The sequence below is a fragment of the Lycium barbarum genome, chromosome 1 (genome assembly GCF_019175385.1).
Source record: "Lycium barbarum isolate Lr01 chromosome 1, ASM1917538v2, whole genome shotgun sequence".
In the NCBI taxonomy this organism is placed as follows: domain Eukaryota; kingdom Viridiplantae; phylum Streptophyta; class Magnoliopsida; order Solanales; family Solanaceae; genus Lycium; species Lycium barbarum.
The window spans coordinates 148,892,543-148,915,676 of record NC_083337.1 but is presented as its reverse complement, the minus strand read 5'-3'; the positions used below and the strand labels follow the sequence as shown (position 1 = coordinate 148,915,676).

The 23,134-nt window shown below is 34.2% G+C and overlaps 1 protein-coding gene and 1 long non-coding RNA gene across 3 annotated transcripts; one reads left to right on the top strand and one right to left on the bottom strand.

Moving 5' to 3' along the window:
* Positions 1-705: 705 nt before the first annotated feature.
* LOC132643136 (casein kinase 1-like protein 10) lies at positions 706-11,543 on the bottom strand. Of its 2 annotated transcripts, none has more exons than XM_060359906.1 (14): positions 10,999-11,543; positions 10,873-10,913; positions 9,899-9,968; positions 9,652-9,800; positions 9,471-9,566; positions 8,178-8,248; positions 4,591-4,652; positions 4,439-4,502; positions 4,260-4,344; positions 3,954-4,080; positions 3,750-3,823; positions 3,609-3,672; positions 1,855-1,988; positions 706-1,673 (listed from the first exon to the last, which is right to left on the bottom strand). In XM_060359906.1, exons 1-14 carry the CDS (start codon positions 11,072-11,074, stop codon positions 1,395-1,397), a joined length of 1,392 nt encoding a protein of 463 aa, XP_060215889.1. In that variant the 5' UTR covers positions 11,075-11,543; the 3' UTR covers positions 706-1,394. The 2 variants fall into 2 exon arrangements, with proteins under 2 accessions (XP_060215889.1, XP_060215890.1); XM_060359907.1 differs by having other exon boundaries at positions 9,899-9,961; positions 10,999-11,078.
* An 8,096-nt stretch (positions 11,544-19,639) lies between these two features.
* Positions 19,640-21,800, top strand: LOC132614527 (uncharacterized). The gene is made up of 3 exons (XR_009572339.1): positions 19,640-20,140; positions 20,283-20,401; positions 21,532-21,800. It is a non-coding gene; the product is annotated as an uncharacterized LOC132614527 (long non-coding RNA).
* The last annotated feature ends 1,334 nt before the right edge of the window (positions 21,801-23,134 follow it).

Genomic DNA, 23,134 nt, shown 5'->3' with positions numbered 1-23,134 from the left:
CCACTTTCTTATGTAATATTGCTACGAATTTACGCTCCTCACTTTCTATGGATAAAATCAGTAGCAGAGTCGGGATTTTAGATAAAGGAGTTCAAGAATATAAAGTAGATAAACAAAAAAGCCAAGATGGTTCAACATTTACTATACATATACATTAAAAATAACTTTCATCTTGTATATACAGTGTAATTTTTCGCCAAAAGAAGGTTCGGATGAACCCCTTGGCCCTTACTAGCTCCGCCTCCGGATAGAATGAGTTGACACTTTTGCAGAGATTTATTATGACAATAAATTTTACTCATCTAGTACAAGTTAAAATTGCATCTACCTAATAATTCACCCAGAAAATTAAGCGATCTTAGTTTCTTTTATCTACTTGAAATTGGACATCTTTTTTTCAATTTAAAAGATAAAGATACAGATGCGCTACAATAAAGTGGTCACACATATAATAAAGCAGAACATGGGTGCTGCTAGTTCTACACAGAAGCACCTTAAACAACATTCACCTCTTTAATCTTCATCTGAAAAAATAGCTCATCAACCAAACTAGCATTTCTTGGCACAGAAAAACCAATGAGAACTCCACACTTTCTTAAAATCAAATGGATAAAGTTTAACATTTGAAATGAACTTTAAAAGGTAAATGTTAAAGGCAACACCATCTTTCGTCCACCCAAATTTGATGGAAAATAATCACAGTGCTAGAGTTTAGTGCACTACCAATCCGTGCTCACGTAGCATTTAATTGAATGTAAAAACAGAGACCATCAGCAAAGTACATTGTTAATAAAATATGTGTGACTGTATACCTAACACACAGATGGAAGTCAACAATATGGTTCACATAGTTACAATGGGATAGGAAGAAGTTTTTAGGTCACAGACTTAAGCTACACTATTGAGTGAATGGTAAGTACTTGAACTCACACAGACAGAAATATTCCAAGGCCAGCCCCACCAAAATATGGAACTATCTGCACAACCAAGAACTAGTTACTTTTCAAACATCCTCCCGTCACATTAGCAAACCTAGCAGCCATATGATAATGGAGCGAAGCACATCATGCATGGAGGAATGTATACAGATCATGCATGGAAGAATGTATACAGACATGGGAAATCTTTTCTTCAACGGTGATTAAGACAGGTCTCAAATATACAATCAAAAAACCCCTTCTCTGGTCGTTTGGCTAGGCAATTTAGTGGCAAGAATCAGCCACAAGATCGCTGGGAAGAATTTAATGAAGAGCGCCAATTTGATGCTCCTATATTAGGTGAAACCAGTTATGAGAATTTCACATTAGCTGGGGACAAATGCTGAGAATAAGAATGCTTAAATGCCATTTTTGGAAGTTTGCCACCTTGATTGGCAGATATTTAAAACATCAGTCTTATTTCCTTCTCCCTGTGCCAATAGTCAGCAGCTCAAAGCTCCTAAGGGCATTGTCCCTGCTCCCTTTTGCAACAGCAGCACGAGAAATAGACGATGATTTGGCTTCAAATCCGGGTTGTGTTTTTTGCGAAGTGGAGAGTCGGCCGCTACTTGAGCCCAACCGACCAGCACGGTTGTCAGTGCGTTCACCAGAGGAGCCTGGTCGGCTGCTTGACATCACAGCCCTCCTCGATGTGCTACCGGTGCGAGACACGCGGCCTCTTTCAGAACCAGCTTGCTGATGGGAAACCCGATTAGCTGTTAGACACTAGAAGAAACTCCAAGTAGAAACAATTTTTTTTTTTTTGAAACTGGTAACTAACTCCACTTAGAAACAATTGATGAATGCAAGTTGGAAAAACGCTGAAATAATGTGCAGGGCCACTGCTGGGAGGACAAATACGAAAAATATAACTCACCACATCTCTGGAGGATGATAGATGTTCTGAAGATCTATGCCTCGTACGGTCCCCCAGAAAACAAGTTCCAGACACATTCTTTCTAGCAAATGCCTCAACAGCACCAGAAAACTTATCTTTAATGTCCTGCCCCACTGTACAAAATATCAGACAAATGTAAGAGTTAACTTCAGCCTACTGTCTGTTATCATGATTCCTGAAATTCAACTTACAGAAACCAAAATTCGCAAAAAAAAAAAAAGTTTTTTACTTGCTCTTCCAGTTATTTATGCTCTCTTCTTTTTTCATGGTATGGAGTAGATTAAGAAATCCCAAAACAGACAATTCCTGTTTTCACCACCCGATATCTACTCCTTAATCAATAAGCACCTCAAGCCCCATAGCATTATAAAAATAAAAAAGGAAACAGGGAAAACCGCTAGCTCATTAAGTCAATTGCAATACAGACCATCCCAATTTGTCATTTATGGTTGATATGGTAAGTCAGAGGTACAATGGTTAACCAACACAACTTATAAACTGTGCTATCTAACATGATCCTTTAGCGGTTAACCAATTTATAAACATGGATATAGCTCATAAGGAGATTGTGCTTCCTCCACTCGAAATGCTTGTGGAATAGGGAAGCAGATCATGGATGTTTTCCTTATCACTAATCAGATTGCCAAGTCGAGACTAAGGAGCAGAAACCCGGAGATATTATGCAAGCTAGTCGTGAAGAAAGCTAGTGAGCATTCATGTTTTTGCTGCTTCTAGCATGGGCTTCAGGGAAAGGTAGAGAAACTGAATCTATTAATACATTTTCACAGCGAGATGTTCTGTAATAGTGAGCAGAACACTTTGCGGTTTCTTTGATAGTAATGGAGGTAGATATCCTATTGTCCACTCATCTCCCTATTTTTTATGAAAATTCTCAGAAATCTGCTAGAATAGAGCAATTGCTACCCCAGCTGATTCTGCTTTGGATAAAGGAAGATGTAATGAGATCCATGTTTCCTTATAAAGAGGAGCAAGAGATTTCTTTATCGCATCTCCTCTTCGCGGATGATGACTTGATCTTCTATGACCCACATATGTGGATCGTTTATTTCTATTATGTAAATAATGTAAATACACCAACACGACTACGTCTTAATCCCAACTATTTAGCATCCCATATATGGATCGTTTATTTCTATTATGTTTTGTATCTCAATTTTTACAAAGATAATTTAAGTACACAATCAAGGCTTACCAGATCACCTAGATCATTGAGAAAGTTGAAAATGGACCGAAAGGTGGAAGAAAAAATACTTATTAAAACCAGGAAAGGTTACACTCATAAAATTGAACTATCAAACAACCCGACACTCTTTATTTCTTTCTTTCATATCCCATCGTCAATTGGTAAGAAGCTTGAGAAACTAGTGAGGAACTTCTAGCACAGGGGAAAAGTTAGGGATAAGAGATATCACTTGATAGGGTGGAAGAGAGCGATGAATTTAATGGGAGTGGAAGCTTTTGGGCATTTGGCACTCTGCCCCACCCTTTCCCTCTCTGCATGCACATGCAAGTTTGCCAGTGGTAAACTACTTATTACTAAACTAAATTGACATTGTAGCGCTGCAACCAGTTATTGCTTATTTCACGAAAAGCTTTAATTAGACTGGAGATGAAGGAAAACCACCATGAGCCCAAAGTTGAATGAATATCATATATACGCAGCTCAAGCTACTAGCGGCTCAAAGCTCTGTCCACCTAGGGAAGAGGAATACCTGGGGTCTTTTCCGCTCTTTCAACAGATGGTCCTGGGTTCAAAGGTAATCTCCCATTTGGTTGCTGGAAAAACACATCAACTGTCAGAAACTTGCCTCTTAAGAAGGACGAATTCAAGTCAGCAGATTTAAGAAACAGACCCGTCCTCTTGAAGTGGAGCTAATTTGTGGATACTTCAATGTCGTCCAGTCAAACACATAGTCAAATTGATAACCTGCCATGAGTACACCAACTTTTTTATGTAAAAAGGTTATAGAAATTAATATTACAAGAAAGAACACGGAAGTAGAAATCAGGAAGCACAGATGACTGAAATGACTAGCATCGCCACATAGAAAGTGTACCTTCTCTTATGAAAAGGTCACGGAAAAGCCTCTTCAGGTATGAGTAATCTGGCTTGTCATCAAACCGCAAAGATCGGCAGTAATGAAAATATGATGTGAATTCTGATTGATAGGATTTGCAAAGTACCTGTTTAGAGTCCATAAAACTCATTGAACTATGTTGATTATGCAATTTGATTCATAGACAGTACAAATTTAGGGCAGATAGATTACAACCGCAGCACTTTCCTCTATGATCAGACTTTCAAAATCTCACATAAAGAATTTCTCATGAACAACATAATGTACAAACAAAAGTTAATGTACCTCTATAGGTGTAAGGACCTTCTTCTCGCTGATCTTGTCATATTTCTGCTTTTTGGTGCCAGCTCTCAGACCTTGCCATGGGAGACTGGTATGGGCAGTCAAATGCTTAGGCGCAGATGAGCAAAGTAATGCATATCGAGAAAAAGGAAAAGAATCAACTAAAAACTCTACGTCCGAACCTTCCCCTCAGAAAATACATAAGCACATAGCCTAGAGACTCTAGATCATCTCTTCTGCTTTGTTCTACATTCAAGCAATAGAAAGAAAGTCAAACAAATACGAAACCAAGAAAATATGAATAGGTGTTAAAAATAATTTCATCTCTACTTACCAACTCCAAGATGGGTGTTAACACTTGCATAACGAGCTGTGCCTGTGAGGTTTTTGTTTTCCCTGAATATCGAAAAAATAGTCATTCAAGCAATCATGATGAACTGCAGTCCTCCAACCAATCCCCATCTAAAGGGGAAACGACAAGATCTAGGAAAGAAAAACCGTCATACGGAAGAAATGTCAAAGCCTAAAAATTCCAACTTTATTTATTGGATATCCACCTTTTAAAATTGAAACTTTATATAATAAAAGATGCCAAAAAGAAAAAAGGAGTTATGTGCAGCCTCCAAGCAGGAAGAAAGGTAGTTGACTGTTTTTGTTTACAGGAACATAGTACTCCATATAATGAAATTTCTAAATACCAATATGACAGACAATTATTATCCCCAAGGGATAGCCTTGATTGATCCAGTCCAGCTTTTGCAAAATGGGATTTTTGTAGCTATTTTTCCTTTCATAAATGGCTATGGAATATTTTTTTCTTATAGGAACAAAAGAGAAAATATTTATGTCTCATACATAACACCCCTCTTGCTGTATTCTGGAATGTGCCCAACTCACAGCTGATTGTGTCGGAACCCAAAGCCCCCCACCATGAAAAGGAGAAAAGGTCATTTTAACTTAAGGAATGAGATAGCGGATAAATAATGTATTATGATACAACAAATCATAATCAAAACAGATAAGAAAACAACTTTGCAAAGCATAGAATACTCTTCTTTTTCACACAGTTGTTCAAAGAGGGAAATGACGAAGGAATGGCAGTGGAACCAAGAAAGGAGGCAAACGAAGCCAGTAGAGTTACGGCTCTTTGTAGTGAAGGATATTTTGGAAACTTTAAGAAAGTGCTAAGGGATGACAATGTATATTGCTTGGTCAAATCCAAATAGCTTTAGCTAAAAAAATCATAAGTTGGGGATTTGGCTTATTTGGCCTAAAGCACTTGGCTCCAAACACCAAGGCGAGCTAAAAAGTGTTTTTAAGCTGGTTTGACCAGCTCAAAGCCAACCCAAAGACCCTCCAAAACTTTGGGAAATGAACTTTGGAGAAGGACAAATGTGTCTTTTTGTTGTTTTATCTCGGGATTAGTAATAACAGGATTGTTATCCCACATAGAGGATGCCATAAAACTAATACCACCCCGGAATCTCTTATAACGGAATAAACGATTCAACCAAATGCGAGATAAAATAATACCATATTTTATCCCGAAATTACTATCCCTTATCCTTGAGTGGTGGTTACTATGAGGGTCTATCAAAAACAGCCTCCCTACCTCACAAGGTAGGGGTAAGATCTACTTACACTCTACCCTCCCTAGACCCCGTTTGTGGGACTACACTAGGTATGTTGTTGTTGTATCCTTAAGTGTTTACTATCCCTTATCCTTAAGCGCTGACAGAGCTTGGTTTTTTTTTTATAAGGTAAAAGTTTTATTAAAAGGGTACCGAGAAGGTACTAGGATTACATAAACAAAACAAAAAAGCACCAGAAAGAAACAAGCTACTACACTTTCCTTCCTAATAAGTCTAGAAAATCCATTAGTTGGTCCAGACTGCCAATTGAACTACTCCTACACCAGAAGAACAAATTCTGCAAACAGCTATATTTTATTTTAGAAATAGGAGATCTATGTCCTTCAAAACAGGCCTTGTTTCTTTCTAGCCATATTGTCCAGAAAATGCAATATGGAATAGTCCTCCATATCTGCTTGTTCTCTTTATGAGTAACCTGTTGTTGCCAGCTTTGTAATAAGCATCTCAAATTCTGAGGCATAACCCATGTAATTCCACAGATACTTAGAAATAATTCCCAGCACTGTTTGGCAACTCTGCAATGTATAAACAGGTGCTCCACTGTTTCTAGATCTTCTTGACACAAGTAACAGCTATTACATAATACAAAACCCCTTTTTTGCAGATTATTTTGTGTTAACGTGCCACCCTTGTACCAATCCACCCAAAGCATGCTACTTTAGTAGGAGCCTTAGTCTTCCATAACATCTTCCATGGCCACGAAACCTCCCCTTGACCTGACTGCTCTGTTAACTGACTACAACAGTTCTTAACTGAGAATTTATTGTCCTTGCTTGCTATCCAGATTAGGGAATCCACTTTACAATGATCAATATGAACTGATTCTATTTGTTGAAGCAACTGGAAAAAGTCCTCTATCTCCCAATCATTTAAATTCCTTCTAAATTCTAGCTGCCAACCAGAATTTGAGTGAAAATCTGCCACATTGCCATTCTTTTTTGTTGAGCAATTGAATAGAGTAGGGAATTTGTCTTTCAGGCATTCATCTCCAACCCATAGATCTGTCCAGAATTTTATTTTAGCTCCATTGCCCACCTCCAATCTGGTGAACAGCTTGAAATCTTCCCAGAACTTACATTTGTGCTTCCATAATCCACCCTTCACATTTCTCCATTCATCCTTCTTTCCATGGATTGCATTTATCAGCTCTTTCCACACTTCATTACCTTCCATACAGTACCTCCACAACCATTTGAATAGCAGACTTGTATTGTGAACTTTTAAATTCCTCACACCGAGCCCACCATCCTTCTTATCTTTCATAACCATCTGCCATTTGACTAAATGAAACCTTCTCTTTCCTGCATTACCATCCCACAGAAACTTATTTCTAATTGAGTTCATTTTTTTCTCCACTGCAACTGGTATTGAAAACATAGACATTAGGTAAGTAGGCATGCCATCCAATACACTACTGATGAGAGTCAACCTGCCCCCCCCCCCCCCCCCACCCCAAAGGATAAATATTGCTTTTTCCATGGAATGAGTTTATTAGTACACCTGTCCAGAATACCTTGCCAAGTACTAGGATCATTTCTTTTTGCCCCAATTGGAAGCCCTAGATAAATATTGCTTTTTCCATGGAGTGAGTTTATTGGTTGGTGCTTCAGGTTATCTAAAGAAGATTACAGCATAGAAGTATAAATGACGCACACTCTTCCTCCATCAATGATCGAGGAAAGTCTCACAAAATGGCCAGAATATTTTTTTTTAATACGGCTTTCAGTAGGCATTTCAAAAAAGTTAATATTTGAGAAGCTAATAGTTGGTGTAAAAAACCACAAAGCAGGTTCTCCATTTCTTGCTAGATATAGCTTTTCACCCATTAATAAAATGTTCTTCATTCCTCCATTAACTCATGTCTAGGCTGAGCCAAAGATCTGAAAGACTATGCTCCATACAGAGTTTACCAAACAGGTTTTCACATATCCACTGAGCAGATATGTCTTCTTCCATGGAACTCTCTGAATGAAAATTCCCTATACTGAAGCAGGATCACAAAATTGGTACCTAACAGTTTGACACCAGGCAAGTACCACAAATGGGTTTGAGCAAAAAATCAAATTTCACTACTCCAACAGGTTAAAAAAAAAAGTAGCAGAAGAAACTGACTGCAAAAAGATTCAAAACATGTCTCTTTGTTATCAGTATAATTTTCAATACCAAACACCTTCTGTTTTATTGTCCAAATATGTAATCATTGTAGAAGGAAAAATTCAACTTTAGTTGAATATCAGTTCTTTAAGAAAAAGAACTTCTTATAATATACCTGTATGGTATGTGCTTATGTGTATGAAGATCTCTGTACTTCTTGGCAAGACCAAAGTCAATGACATATACCTGTTATAGCACGATGAGAAAATGAAAAATAAACACTGGTTAAGCTACGCAGATTTTATATCACAAGATACGTTTACTTATGCTCTAAAAGGAATGGATACAGAGAAAGAAAAAGAAAGAAAGAAAGAGAAGTTCAGCTCTACACTTTTTAAGTTTTAAGCACTCAGTGAAGTTTCAAAGGGCTCGACAGAATTAGCCTCGGCAAAAATAAAAGAACGGAAAAGGGCCTAAAATACCCTCGAACTATTAGAATTGGTACAAAAATACCCTCCATCCACCTTTGAGCCCCTAAATACCCCTGACGTCCACCTATGGGGTCTAATATACCCCTGCCTTCCACCTATGGGGTCTAATATACCCCTGCCGTCAACCTATGGTGTCTAATATACCCTTATTTCTAACAACCCTGTCTCATTTATGACATTTCAGCATTTAATTGGTCACCCCATATAATTAACTAATGTAATTAATTTTAAACTATGTTGACCGGATCCCAACCCACCTACCCGACAAACCTGACCCGCCCCAAATTAAATAAGGCTAAAAACGAAGCAATTTTATCAAATTATCACTTATTTCTGCTGGAAACAATAAAAATTGCGGTACGCTAATGCTTAATTTAAGCACTAATACCAGGCTGCATAATGGTTTATCCACTGTTCACTCAGTTATTCTCATCCAGCTAATAACCCTCATATAATTTAACAAAAACCAAAAGAAAAGGAAAAAATAGTTAAAATAAGCAAAAAAAAACCAGTATGCCATAAGTGATGGGTAACCATTTCCTTTCGCATACCAGGAAATACTTAATTATGGTATACTTGGGCCGGGTCGGGTTTGTCAAGTAGGTGGGCTGGGATCCGGTCAACATAGTTTAAAATTAATTACATTAGTTAATTATATGGGGTAACCAATTAAATTTTGTCACGACACGTCATAAATTAGATGGAACTGTTAGAAATAAGGGTATATTAGGCCACATAGGTGGACGGCAGGGTATATTAGACCCTATAGGTGGATGAAAGGGGTATTTGGGGGCTCAAAGGTGGATGGAGGGTATTTTTGTACCAATTCTAATAGTTTGAGGGTATTTTAGGCCCTTTTCCGATAAAAGAATAAAACAACATACACAATGAAGAAAAAGAAGACAATGTTGTTAAATCCTCGACGGGTAAACATGGACATACTCAGACAGCTATAAAGCACATCATAAAGAGCATACCTGATTCGCTTTACGCCCTAAACCCATTAAGAAGTTATCAGGCTTAATATCCCGATGAAGAAATCCTCTTGAATGCATATATTCAACCCTATTAATCTGCATAAATATATTATAATAAGCCTTAGACAAGCCAGATACAACAATCAATACAAGTGGATACTTTTAAGTTTTAACAACTTACCAACTGATCTGCCAGCATTAGGACTGTTTTCAATGTGAACTTCCTATTGCAATAGTTAAACAAGTCTTCCAAACTTGGTCCAAGAAGATCAATAACCATGGCACTGTGCTCACCTTCAACTCCAAACCATTTGAGGTGGGGGATTCCCACTTAAAAGTAACAAAATAAACAAAAATACGAAACCAAATCAGTTAAGTAAAAAATTTCACCAGTGATGGAAAACGAAGTGGCAGAAGCTATTACTCACTTCCTCCTTGTAGAAGCATATACAACTTTGATTCATAATGTAGCTGAGGGTGCTTCGTTTTAACTGATTCCTGGGAAGCATAAATTAGATTCTCGAAATAGTAAAGCCCACATCAAAGAATCAAACCCCATAACTAAACAAGAGTACTTGCAACGCACCAGTAAACAAAAATTGTAACATAAAGCATTTGTGATATTTGAGAAACTTAACCACTGACAACAGAAGAAACCACATCTAAAAGGTGATAATGCATAGTATTGAGGTGCCTTCTAACCCATATGCTAATGTTAATTAAGAAAATTACTTAATACTCATAACAAATAATATTAGCCATATCCAGAAATCAACTCTAACATATAGCTGACCTCGGAGTAGCAAACGGGCGGGACGGGTTAGATATGGGCGGGTCAAAAACGGGATAAACAAAAACAGATAAAATATCCAACCCGCCCATATTTAAACTAGATAAGAAATGGGTTAACCGACCCATATTATCCATGGTTTCAAGAATAGTCAGGTGAGAACACAAGCTAAAAGCCAAAATAAGCTCAGACTCCCAGAAAACAAGAACTCATGAAAAATATCAAGCAGACAAATAGGTATTGATAATATGGATATCCATTTTTTAGTGGTTAATATCTATATTTGATCCATTTTTAAATGGTTAGTTATCCAACCCATATTTAGTGGGTCGGATTGGATGGTTACTTGTTTTTCTTAACCATTTTGCCAGCCCTAGCCAGCAGACCCAACTAGTTTAGGATTGAGGCTTAGCTGTTCTTGATCCAGTATTTAGCACAGACAGACTACTACCACAATTTCACAAAACCAATAAAAACTTCCATCCTTTTTTCTTTTTCTTTTTTTTTTTTTATCAAGGTAGTTAAAAATTTCATCTTTTATACACTTTACACCATCATTACATATAAGAATCTTTTAACTATTAGCTAAATCAAAAAAAAAAGAAAACTCACCAGTTTAACAGCAACTTCTTCTCCACTTTGTATATTCACCCCTGATGATACAAAATGAAAAGTCAATCAATACAAACCTAAAAACACACAGTAATATAAAGAAACATAAATAGGGATTATTATTACCTAAATAAAGCTCCCCAAAAGATCCACTACCGATCTTTCGACCAAGCTTAAACTTACCACCAATCACAGAATCCATACTGTAATTCCTAACAACAATTTACCCTTCCATCAAAAGGATTAAATGTCAATTATTAGGAGCTTAAAATGCTCAAAAGTACTCTTAGATCCGGTAAAAATCAAAAATGGCTCTTTTGGGAAGCAAAAGTTATTCAAGAACTGTAATACCCAATATCAGTTGTAAATGTGGGAATACTTGCAAACACGTATTTTCCAAGAAAAGTCTTATCTTTTTTTCTGATTAAAGAAAATAAAAAGCATAAATTAACAAAAGTGAAAATAAGAAGGAGGGAAGATAAGGTGAATATTGAAATATTTTGTGGGTTTTTGCAGTAGGTAATTATGGACGTGCAAAGAAAATGGTATACAAAGAAAGAAGAGGAAATTGATTGTTAAGACAAGAAGCTATTTTGGGTAACAGAATTAGGGGAGGAGACAAGATGATGTTGAGTTGAGATGCGCGGTGGTAGGCCCACAGGGGATTATTATTTTGATTTAACCCTGTTATTTTGCAGGGTTAATCATGATTGATACCTGATTTTCTCCTATATGATAGACTAACTTACTGTATCTGTTTTAAACTAGCCTTTGCGGAATAATAAATAACAGGAAAGTAATGACATAGTAATTTTTACGTAGAAATTACCCCGCTCATAAAGGGTGAAAAAACACGACCTACGCCTTCGTGGCGTTTTTCCCAAACTCCACTATAACTATGAATCTTTGCAAATTCAAGTTACAAACTATGTAACCTATGAACTAAACTCTAGTTCTTATCTTATTAATCTCCCTAAACTAATGAGACCACTTCAAGTTGCCCTCAACTTGAAGTTGAATTTGACAAATGTTTATACCTAAGATAATTGCTTCTATGAAAGTTGATAAAGGTACAACTCGATAAACAATCCTAATACATGAATCTAGACTTGAAGACTGTAAAACATAACTCTATGAAACAGGTTCTCCAATCTTATTCTTTGTGTCAGGTCACATTTCAGTAATCAAAACTCTCAATTCTCTAATTGACAGCGTTCACTCAATTTATGATTTTCTCTCTATGTGAGTGTGTAAAGTTCTTCATGGCAGAACTTAGATATATATATATATAGTTGTAGGTACGTAGTAAGTCGGCAAACACATACCCTATGTGATGAGGCTCATTATGAGAGTTAGGGTTTGAGTTGACTTAGGTTTCTTGCATTCACGCAGCTTTAGTATCCCTTTAGGATTCTAAATTGCATCTTGATAATTATGGCAAGAAATCCTGTAACTTGTCTGCCAAGTCGTTACCATAAAACACAAATCCTACTCGCAGCAGGACTTGAGCTGGAACATGCTCTTGGACCTGGTTCAAGCACTTAGTTCCTTCAACTCTAACATGTGTCACTGTCTGAGATAAAACATGTTTATTGATCTGGTTCATTTGTCCTTGTCTTCCATCTGTGTCTGGTTCATTCACATTGTCTTGCATCTGTCTCTGAGATAGAACATGTCCACAGACCTGATTCATTCGCCTTGTTCATTCACTTTATCAATCATCAAAACACACATGCCGATGCAAACAGACACGAAGTTTAAGAAAGTAAATAAGATTTTTAAATCTTGTGATCTTAAATTAAACATATACATAACGTACCAAAATTTCTTTTAATCTTATGGTCTTAAACGTGTCATGTGAAAAGTTGAAATTACAGAATTATCAAAAGTAAATAGAACATGTCAAGTGAAAAGTTGAAATTACATAGTTATCAAAAGGAAATAGACATTCTTTTTCAAACAGACCAAAATGGAAAGTTAGACAAACAAATTGAAACAGAGGGAGTATCTACCTTGTGTAAACATGCATCGACCTCGTATAAGCATGTATGTAAACTAGCAATATATGCCCGTGCGATGCACGAGCCGGACATGTTTATTCACTTTAATTAGCCAGTCTTTAAGGTTTGTATTTTAAAAATAACATTTAAAAACATTCTAATTGTTATTATATATAGCAACATATACAAAATGTATTTTATGTACGATCACTTTAGTTATAATTAAAAAATTGAGTTTAAAAATTAAAAACATATGATGGAATTAAATCTTTGAGATGGAAAGAGTCGGACTTTTTTCTCATTCTCATGACAATGAAAATTGTTTATCGATGTGAAAAAGAAAATTAGTAAGAATATGAGGGAAAATAAATATTTTGATTCTAGATTTTTTATTTTAAATTCTTTAATATCTTATATGTATACCGGCAGGTTGATACCATCTCAATTAACTAACTGTTCAGATCGAAACATAAGAACCATTGTTGTAGATATTTGATTTTTTAAAAGCAAAACTAATAAAATATATTTATTAAATTAATTAAAAAATATATTATAATTTTTTATATTAACAATTATAGATAAAAATAATTGTTACAAGGAAATCAAAATTAGAAAGATATATGTTATATCGTAAATCAACAAATTTTAATTCCGAAATGAAAATATAAAGTAATACATTTTATAAATGTAAAGAAATAACAATCAGAGAATGCAAAGGAGAGTAAAATGAGTAAAGTATTGAAAAAGAAGAAAAACGGGGATAAAAGTCACTCCCTCCCTTCACTTTTACTTATCCACGTTAACATATCAAGAGAAAGAAATTTTTCTTCTTATTATTTTATCTTTCGTATTAATTACTCATTTTCTAAGGCTATTGAAACTATACACCAATAAATATGGATATTATGATAAAATATATATTTTATTTATTAATTCTTAAAGAACATGAAAAGTCAAAAGTGGACAAGTAAAAGTGCACGGAGGGAATACATGTGTAGGAGAATTAAAATTGAAGTGCATACGTGTATACATGAAAAGAAAATAAATACTCAGTACTATAACATATGTCTAAGTGGGATAAAAAAGTAGTTGGTTAAAGTGTACAATTTATATAACTTTTGGTCCAAATTTGTATTACTATTGTTCGTCCTCTCTTCACGTTTAAAGTATGAACAAAGAAGGAAAACGGGGATAAAAGTCACTCCCTCCGTTCACTTTTACTTGTTCACATTAACATATCAAGAAAAAGAAATTTTTGTTCTTATTATTAATTTTACCCTTCACATTAATTACTCATTTCAAATCATTTTCAAAATCTATTGAGACTTACACCAATAAATATGAATATTATGGTAAAATATATACTCCTTCCGTCACATATTACTTACCACTTTCCCTTTTGCACGCCCCTTAAGAAATCATAAATAAAAGATGTATTTTACTATCTTACCTCTATCTCACTCCAATAAATACAATCTAATCAAAATTGACTATTTTCAAGAACATTTATTACTAAGGGTAAGATGAGAAAGATTTAATAAATTTTGTCTTGATTTTGTAAATGAACAAGTAATTTCGACATATATTTTTAGGAATGTGGCCAAGTAATATGGGACGGAGAGGGTAAGATGGGAAAAATTTAATTAATTTTATCTTGATTTGTAAATGAACAAGTAATTTGGACATATATTTTTAGTAATGTGGCCAAGTAATATAAGACGGAAGGAGTACTTCATTTATTAATTCTTAAAGAACATAAAAAGTAAAAAATGAACAAGTAAAAGTGCACGGAGGAAATAAATATGTGTCGGAGAATTAAAATTGAAGTGCATACGTGTATACATGAGAAGAAAATAAATATTCAGTACTATGACATATATCCACGTGGGATAAAAAAGTAACTTAGTAATGTGGCCGAGAAATATGGGATGGAAGGAGTACTTCATTTATTAATTCTTAAAGAACTTGAAAAGTCAAAAGTGAACAAATAAAAATGCACGGAGGAAATAAATGTATCGGAGAATTAAAATTGAAGTGCATACGTGTATATATGAGAAGAGAATAAATATTCAGTACTATAACATATGTCCACGTGGGATAAAAAAATAGTTAACTAAAGTGCATAATTTATATAGCTTTTGGTACAAGCATTCATTGTTGTGTTAGTCCATCTTGAACACTTATATATAATAGAAATATCGCTACCTACATTGATAAACTTCATCTACAATTTCAATTGCAACTCTTGTTTAAACCATTCAAAATCTTGAATAAATATCGTCAAATTTTGTACACAATTTCCTTACACCATTTTCAAAATATCTAAACAACACGCAATCCAAAAATTTCAAAAAAATCACATTCGAAATTCAAATTCATCTCTTTAAGCTTTGCTCAATTATCATAGCCCGTACGTTATCTTTCTAGTCTGATTTCACCACCCCAAATCTTATAAAAATTAATAGGTTCGCTATGTATGTGATGATGCAAATAATCTTAAACTCTTAGAATACTAACTCACGCCACGAATAAGTTAAAGAGAATGACAAAACTTTTCATGAAGTAATAAGTAAAATCGAAGGAGAGGAGAATATTAACAAATAGCGACTTTTTGGTATGTTAGTCAAGTTTTAATTTGCATTTCACAACTACTTAAAAAATAGTTTTAATGCAAAAATAAAAACTGAACAAAAATATCCCTAGCAAATATGAAGAAAAAAAATAATATAGTGTGCTAAAAATCAAAGAATTACTAGAGTTTGAAGTGTGTCGTTCAAGAGTATGAACCATTATTTTCAATAAAACTCCATAATATTTTCATATAATTTCAGCAGTATAAGTTTGAATTCCATGACACAGTCTTGAAGTTTCACTTTTATAGAATCGACATTTTTATAATTTCAATTGTATACATTTAAGTTCCAGGACACGGTCTTGATTTTAACTTGTAAAAAATCTCCAAAATAATCCATTAACATTATTCGAGAAACATATATCAAGACACTTGTCCTGTAATTCAAACTTATACAATTGAAAAAAAAAAATGAACCTCTAAAGGTGATACTTCATGATTGTGTCATAAAGTTCGTACTTATACAGTTGAAGCCCTCATCTTATTGATTTTTGAAAAGAAAATAAGAAAATCAACAGGTAACAGATAAATGGAAGACAAAATCAGCTAAAGGAACATCAATCAACAAAAGAAGACCATGAACACAGAAAATATGAAGTATGAAAGTATGTGTCATATAAAAATGACATCTTTTTAGGAAGTCATACACTTTTCTACTAATATAGAAACATGAGTGAAAGTTGGGATCATCGTCCGTCCTAAGGGCAATTATGACATTTTAACCAAACTCAGAAGCTTTTTTTTATTTTATAACCAAACCGACAAGCTTCTTCTTTTTAATCAAACTCACAAGCTTCTCCCCTTCTTAGAAATACAGTATACTCACCTTCTTCTCCAAAAATCAAACCCACAAGCTGTTTATTTGTCCAATTTTGTAGCATTTTGATCCCATTCTTCCTCTCATGTGGACTGTTACTATGGCCTGTCTGCCAAATGGTGTCTTAATGTTTTGGTATTTTAATTTTAGTTATCTGTCAAAATTTATGACTCATTAGCCATTCTTCTTTGTTTCCCTAGAAAGAAAATACAACACATTTGTTAATATGGTTTATCTTTAGTTAATTTTTTAAGGAGCAATAGTAGTATCTTTTATGTTAAATTCATAAATCCCTCCCTACAACTCATGAATTAAGATTTCTCACAGCAACAAGGTCTACTCGACACGAATTCCTGAGAGGTGATCTATGTAGAGAAAAGGAAACTGGTTGCTGGTCCATCAGCAATGAAGTTTGAGTTTGACTGGCAACATAGAATACGTATCTCCCTTAATGCTCAATCCAAGTGTCACGCCCCAAAACCCACCCTAGACGTGACCGGCATCCGCCGTCATGAACAACATCGGAAGAACCTAAACAACACAATAATAATACTTGAACCCGCCAGGTTCAACATTCGCCTCCAACAGTTTATAAATTAAATGTAACAAATCATGAATATATGAATTAAATCAGCAGAAGTCTTTATAAGTAAATAGTCATAAACGTGTCAAACACTCATTAAGTCGTACGAGACTTTGACAATCTACTCACAATTCTGACAACTATCTATGGAGCTTCTTAGAGACACAACCATTATCTAACTTTGGGACGCAGCTCGGAAATCTAGAATAATAAATGAAACAGGAAGTGTCCCACGAACAAGGATGTAGGCTCACCAAATCAACAGCAGCAACAAGTTCTCCTAAGCGTCGAGAGTATCACGAACCTGCTCTTCTTCGTTACCTAACATACCATAAAAAACAACAATAGTATGCCTGAGTACTTTCGTACTCAGTGAGTGCCTCGGGGACAACAAGTATTATAAAAATAAAATATAATAATACATAAAGAAATCAGTTCTAAAAAGATAGTATAAAAACAGTCATTTCACTTTATGATTCTTAATATCATTTGTTAAACAATTTACAAAGTCATTAATCAATATAAAAATAGGTATTCAGCATATGTGCCTCAATAAGAATTATCAAAACCGATTACAAAGCCTTGTCAATTTATAACTTTCAATTAAGCCTTGCAAATTGATCATGATTGTCAACAACAGTTCCATGAGAGAATAAGAATATCACACATGCCAATACAGGCCCAAGAATCAATCATATCGCGCATAGCGCACCACACCGGAACATATAATTCTCGGTGGCTATCCTTCCTCCCGAATAGCTAGGCATAAATCACACCCCGGGTAGCGAACCCAGCAGTGGCTATCCTTCCTCCCGAATAGCTAGGCATGAATCACACCCCGGGTAGCGAACCCGGTAGTGGCCACTCTTCCTCCCGAATGGCTAGGCAATTACCATACTAGGATCCATAGTGGCTACCCTTCCTCCCGAGTAGCTAGGCCAAACACAACAACAAAGTTCATAGCATAGAAGCCGATTCACAATTTGTCTCAAAGTAGTCACACCATCAAATAGCGTTAAAGTTCATTATGCCATTACAAAAATCCATAATTTCATAGATAATCTTGAAAACGTTTCCACTTCTTTAAACAAGATTCATTTGTCATAGTTCCTTTGTAAAATCATCAATACTAACAATTAACCATCATCACTAATCATCTCTTATAGAAGAAAATGATTATGATTTCATATACGTATACAGAGGATAATACAATCAAGGTTTAATGTGAGCTTGTCCCCTCACGCACATTAACCATTAATCAAAACATGTAATAAATTTCAAGAGTGTAAAACCAATTCATCATATGATTCAAAACATGCTTTTATAAAGAATCAATCTTTCAAGAGAGTTTGCAAAAGAGACATATAAATTACCTTTATATTCAAAAAGAATTTTATTTTTAAAGAGACATACCTTAAATCCCGTTAAAATATCCCAAACATAAGCTCCATGCTTCAAAGAATCATTCTACATCTAATTGAGGTTTGTATGACCAATAAACTATAGATATTCACAAAATTCGCAGCTACTGTTCATAGCTGGAAACACACATCTATAAACCTTGAAATCCAATCTTCACCGTTCACATTTAAGACCTATATGTTGGTACCACTCAGTTAAAATTTGGGCTCGATCCAACGGTTAGATAAGCGGAAAACGTCAATTTAATATGGATAGTCGGAGGAAATTCTACAGCAAAAATACTAGGGTTTTGTTTTTAATAAAGTGCATCTAAACCAATCCTATTTCATGATTCTACCAACTATTCCATGTCTAAAACATAATAATAATTCCATATATCCATAAAAGTGTGAGGGTATTACCTTTTTGAAGAAATCTCAAAGCTTCATCCCATATTTGACCTTGAATGAGGTTTCCACAATCTAACGATTTCATGCAATGATTTGGTGTTAATCTAGTGATTTGTTAAGGTAATTAACTTAGGGATTTGAGTAAAAACTCACCTTAGAGAGATGATCTGATGGAAAAACCCTCTCCTTGGACGTTTTTGGGTTGTATTTATAGGTTATTATAAAGGCTTGGGCTTTAAAACCTAATCCTACAAGAATCGAGATTTTCATTTTACACAGCTTCAGTAAATCGGTCATAACTTTTTACTCACACGTCTGTTTGGGCTGCGTAATATATTTTTGAAAAGGTATTTTAATTCCCTACAACTTATATGTTTTGAGTTTTTCCAAATGTCAAACGCAAATACCCGAAAACTGGACATAACTGGAAATTGTCTCAAACTTGACGAATTTAAAGATTTCTAAGGAACTTCCTTATCTCATTTGACCTCGAAAAGATTATTTAACACCATTATCCATCCCAAAGGGATCCAAAACGTTAAAATGACATCTAAACCCCAATTATTTCACAATGACACCTAACTTGGATTTACGGGATGTTACACCAAGTCCTATTTTACTGTGATTTCTAGGGTTTATTTGTTCATTTATATATGTAAAATCGATCTTCCGTGTAATTCCAGAATTCGTGATGAAAGAGTATTATGTAGTACAATCCTTTTGAACAATTCTTCCGTACGACAAGCTTTAGCTTTTTGATTTTTGCAGAAGATAAGTTTATGTGCTGCTAATATTTAGTAGAAAATTGTATAGTATAAATATTTTTCAAATTTGTAATGGATAAGTTTATATTTTCAATTAAATATTTTAGCTTGCAAATAGAAAAATAATTAAGAAAGAGAAGGTCAATTTTCATGGCTTTTTAATTGTAATTTACCTGTTATTCTGGTAGATACAAAAATTAAGATTTTTTTTTAAAATAAATTAAAAGCAGCTAGGATCGACGAAGCTTCCTTTATGTTCTATTTTTAATTCTATTGATGTTTACTGTTATTTTGTCATTTCCCTCTGATTTCAAAAGTGCTTCATTTTTTTTCCTTGTCAAGCTACCTGGGGAAAATTTAAGTATTTCCTTTTTGTTCCTTATGATGTAGTCTTGGTCCTTAGCTGTGTGGCTGACAACTGTTCATAGTGTATCTTACTGTGAGAAATTCAAGAAGAAATTTAAGCAGGAAAATCCTAATGCGAAGATTGTGCTAGCTGTTACTTTCATAATCATGTTTCTCCCCTCCAGGTCCTCCTAGGGCCATGTGTCTGCAGTTTCCCATGGGAAAGGAAGGCCAAAAGAAAAGATCAAATTATCATCCAGTATAAACAATTGATGGCCTATGAAATTTTTTGTTGATGACTTCATGTTCCTTGGAGGTAACTTCATCTTTGTAAAAGAAGATACAAGTTTTATTGAGAAATTGCATTAGAACTTACATATTCCAGCGTATACATCCGTCCAAATTCTAATATTTTCATAATTTTCGGTTATTATTTGTTCGTTTTCGTGTACTTGCAGACTTTACTCCTTACTGTGAGGTATTTCAAGAAGTTGACAAAGGAAGTCGAGAAAGACCAAGAGCTAGAATGAAGGATCAAATGAAGATCCATGAGCGCATAGCAATTTTCTACTTAAAGGTACCTTTTAGTTGTCTTATACTATCTTACCTCATTACTTGCGATAATCTTCTTACTGTTGGATTAATATTGTGAAAGAATATCCTTATAACTTGCAATAATCTTCTTATTGTTGGATATTTTAAATCATCCCTGAATATTGTGAAAGTGAACGATTTTTAAGTCGGTTTTGGGAAGAGAAATATCTGTAGAATTGATCAAAGATTTGTTTGAGCTTTTCATTTCTTTGAAAGATATCTTAGATGCACTAGAAAAGGTTGTGTGAAGAACCTTGGTTGGTGAGTTTAGCCTGTAATATTATGTTTATTTAACTATCATTTCTCAGTAGATGCTTACCTTTATATTTATCTTTAGTGCATTGAATCTACCATTAGTTTCACTTTCATCTTTTAGGATATCGTGTATGCTTTTAGAGGTAGCAGATGTTAGCATTATTAATGGCCTGACTTTGCTACTTAAGGTACTATCTCAGTGAATTTTTTTGTTCAGTTGTAAGTTTTCATGACTGATAGCTCTCATTAAATGCTTGGATACGCTTTATATCTTGAACATTTAGAGACGTGTAGAGATGATAAGTTTTTTCACTATTTATCCAAAATAAAGGTTCTTTCCATTAACTTCATAATTTTTCAAACACTGAACGTGACATTTCAATCTCCCCTTTACTCTGCGTCATTTTTTTTGGTGTGGGATGGCTTTGTTTATGCCAAGATACGTTGATCGAGTAGACTGTTTCAACTAAATTGTCTATGTCAAAGTATTAAACAGTTTCTATGCATCTTTGTTTTGTTCATCTGAAAGGATATTTCAGCTAGGTGAACTTTATGTATTGATATAATGAAACTAATGGTCTTTTGAACTATACAACTAACTAATGGTCTTTTGAACTATACAACTAACTAATGGTCTTCTGATAAGCAGCTTCCCAACCGTATCTGTTTGAGCCCATTTTGTGGCTTGCTTATTTAGTATTTCCGACGGAAATTATATATCTCCAACTTTTCTGGAATTTCAATATCATTATCAAAGAGAAGACATGTATTAGTTGGGCTACTGCAATTAATTTAAAGGCTTATATCTTTTCTGTATATGTTTGATTCAAATCATGTCCTTGATTTTTTAAATTTTAGGCCACCCTGGTACGACTTGCATAACAGAGAATGAGAGAAATGGAGAAATAGACACAACAGAAATAGAGAATTCAGCCATTTTCACAGGAAACAACCTATGATAATAGGTTTGGATCAACCCGCAACAAATCTCCTCATATACCCTCCTTTTCTCCTGAGAGATGTCTTATCAATAAATTGTTATAATTTGATTTGGAGATGCTTGCTTCCCCAAAATAGTGTCTGGGAGGGAGCAAAGGTTTACTATACTCGAATGTACATGTTATAAAATTCTTTCTTTTGTTTTGAATTATGTTCAAATTTCTATTTAGATATGGAATTATGCATCACCGATGCATTAGTAAATCCATAGGTATTCTCTTTTTCAGGATTTATTGTTATTTACCGTTTTTGAAATAATGGTTATTTTCAAGTAGTTATTGCCATTTAGGATTTAAGTTACATCTGAATGAAACTGTGCAATTAGAGGGTAGCCACATTAATTAGTATCACATTTGTAAATGTTGGGCCCGTGCGTAGCACGGGCAATACTTATCTAGTATAAAGAAGAAATAGTAACAAATAGTAATTAAAATAGTTAAAATAACGCATATAAAAGACAATCTCAAAAAAAAAAAAAAAAAAAAAAAGGAGAGAGCAAGTTTTTGATAATCCTCACTTTAAAAATAAAGCCTCGTTCTGTATTTCCATTATTGTAAAATTCCCTTGTTGAGAAAGTGATCGAATAGTCGAAATCTTGTTACTGTGTGCTTGTTGTGGTTTCTGTCTCTTTCATTAATTATTCTTGTTTAACTAGTATTAGTATCCGTGCAATCAGAGGTGTATCCAGCACTTTAGGTAGGAGTTCAATTGAAATTCTAACTTTTTACGTGGGGCATAAGTTTATATGTAAAATATTATTAATATTGAAGTAAAATAGTAGATATGAACGCATAACTTTAAAAATATAACAGGTTCAATGCTAATAATATTAAGATTGAACCTATAGAGTTTAAATCTTTGATCCGCCTTTGCACGCCATGCATGACAAAAAAAAATTTATAGCAAATTATGATTATTTTTTAAAAAACATTTAATATAACTAGTCTTTACGAACGTATCTCGCACGTTATTCCCTGTCAATCATAACAAATGTTAGATAATGTTATTTGAAATTACATATAATTTATCTATGAGGTACATAAATATTATTTGATCAGCTCAATAATATTCGACGGCTTATGAACATGTAACATATGAAATATATATATATATATATATATATATATATATATATATATATATATATATATGTTGGCAAAGACAATATCCTTTAAACATTGAGATTATACGTTGTATTATCCCAAAAGGAATTAAATATTTGATAGAAATCTTTCCACTTTTCAATATTTTCGTTGAAAAGTAGCATGATGTGGATCTTCGTCCCCGGTAAATTTATTTAAAAATAATTTCATATTAATAAAATAAAAAGGCAAATGAAAAAAAGAAAGAAAGATATATAATACAAATACACAAGATAATACTACCTCCTTGTCCAATGTCAACTGCAAAAGAAATAAATTAGTATGTCAAAAACCGCAGAGAAATAGGATTAAATTTCTAA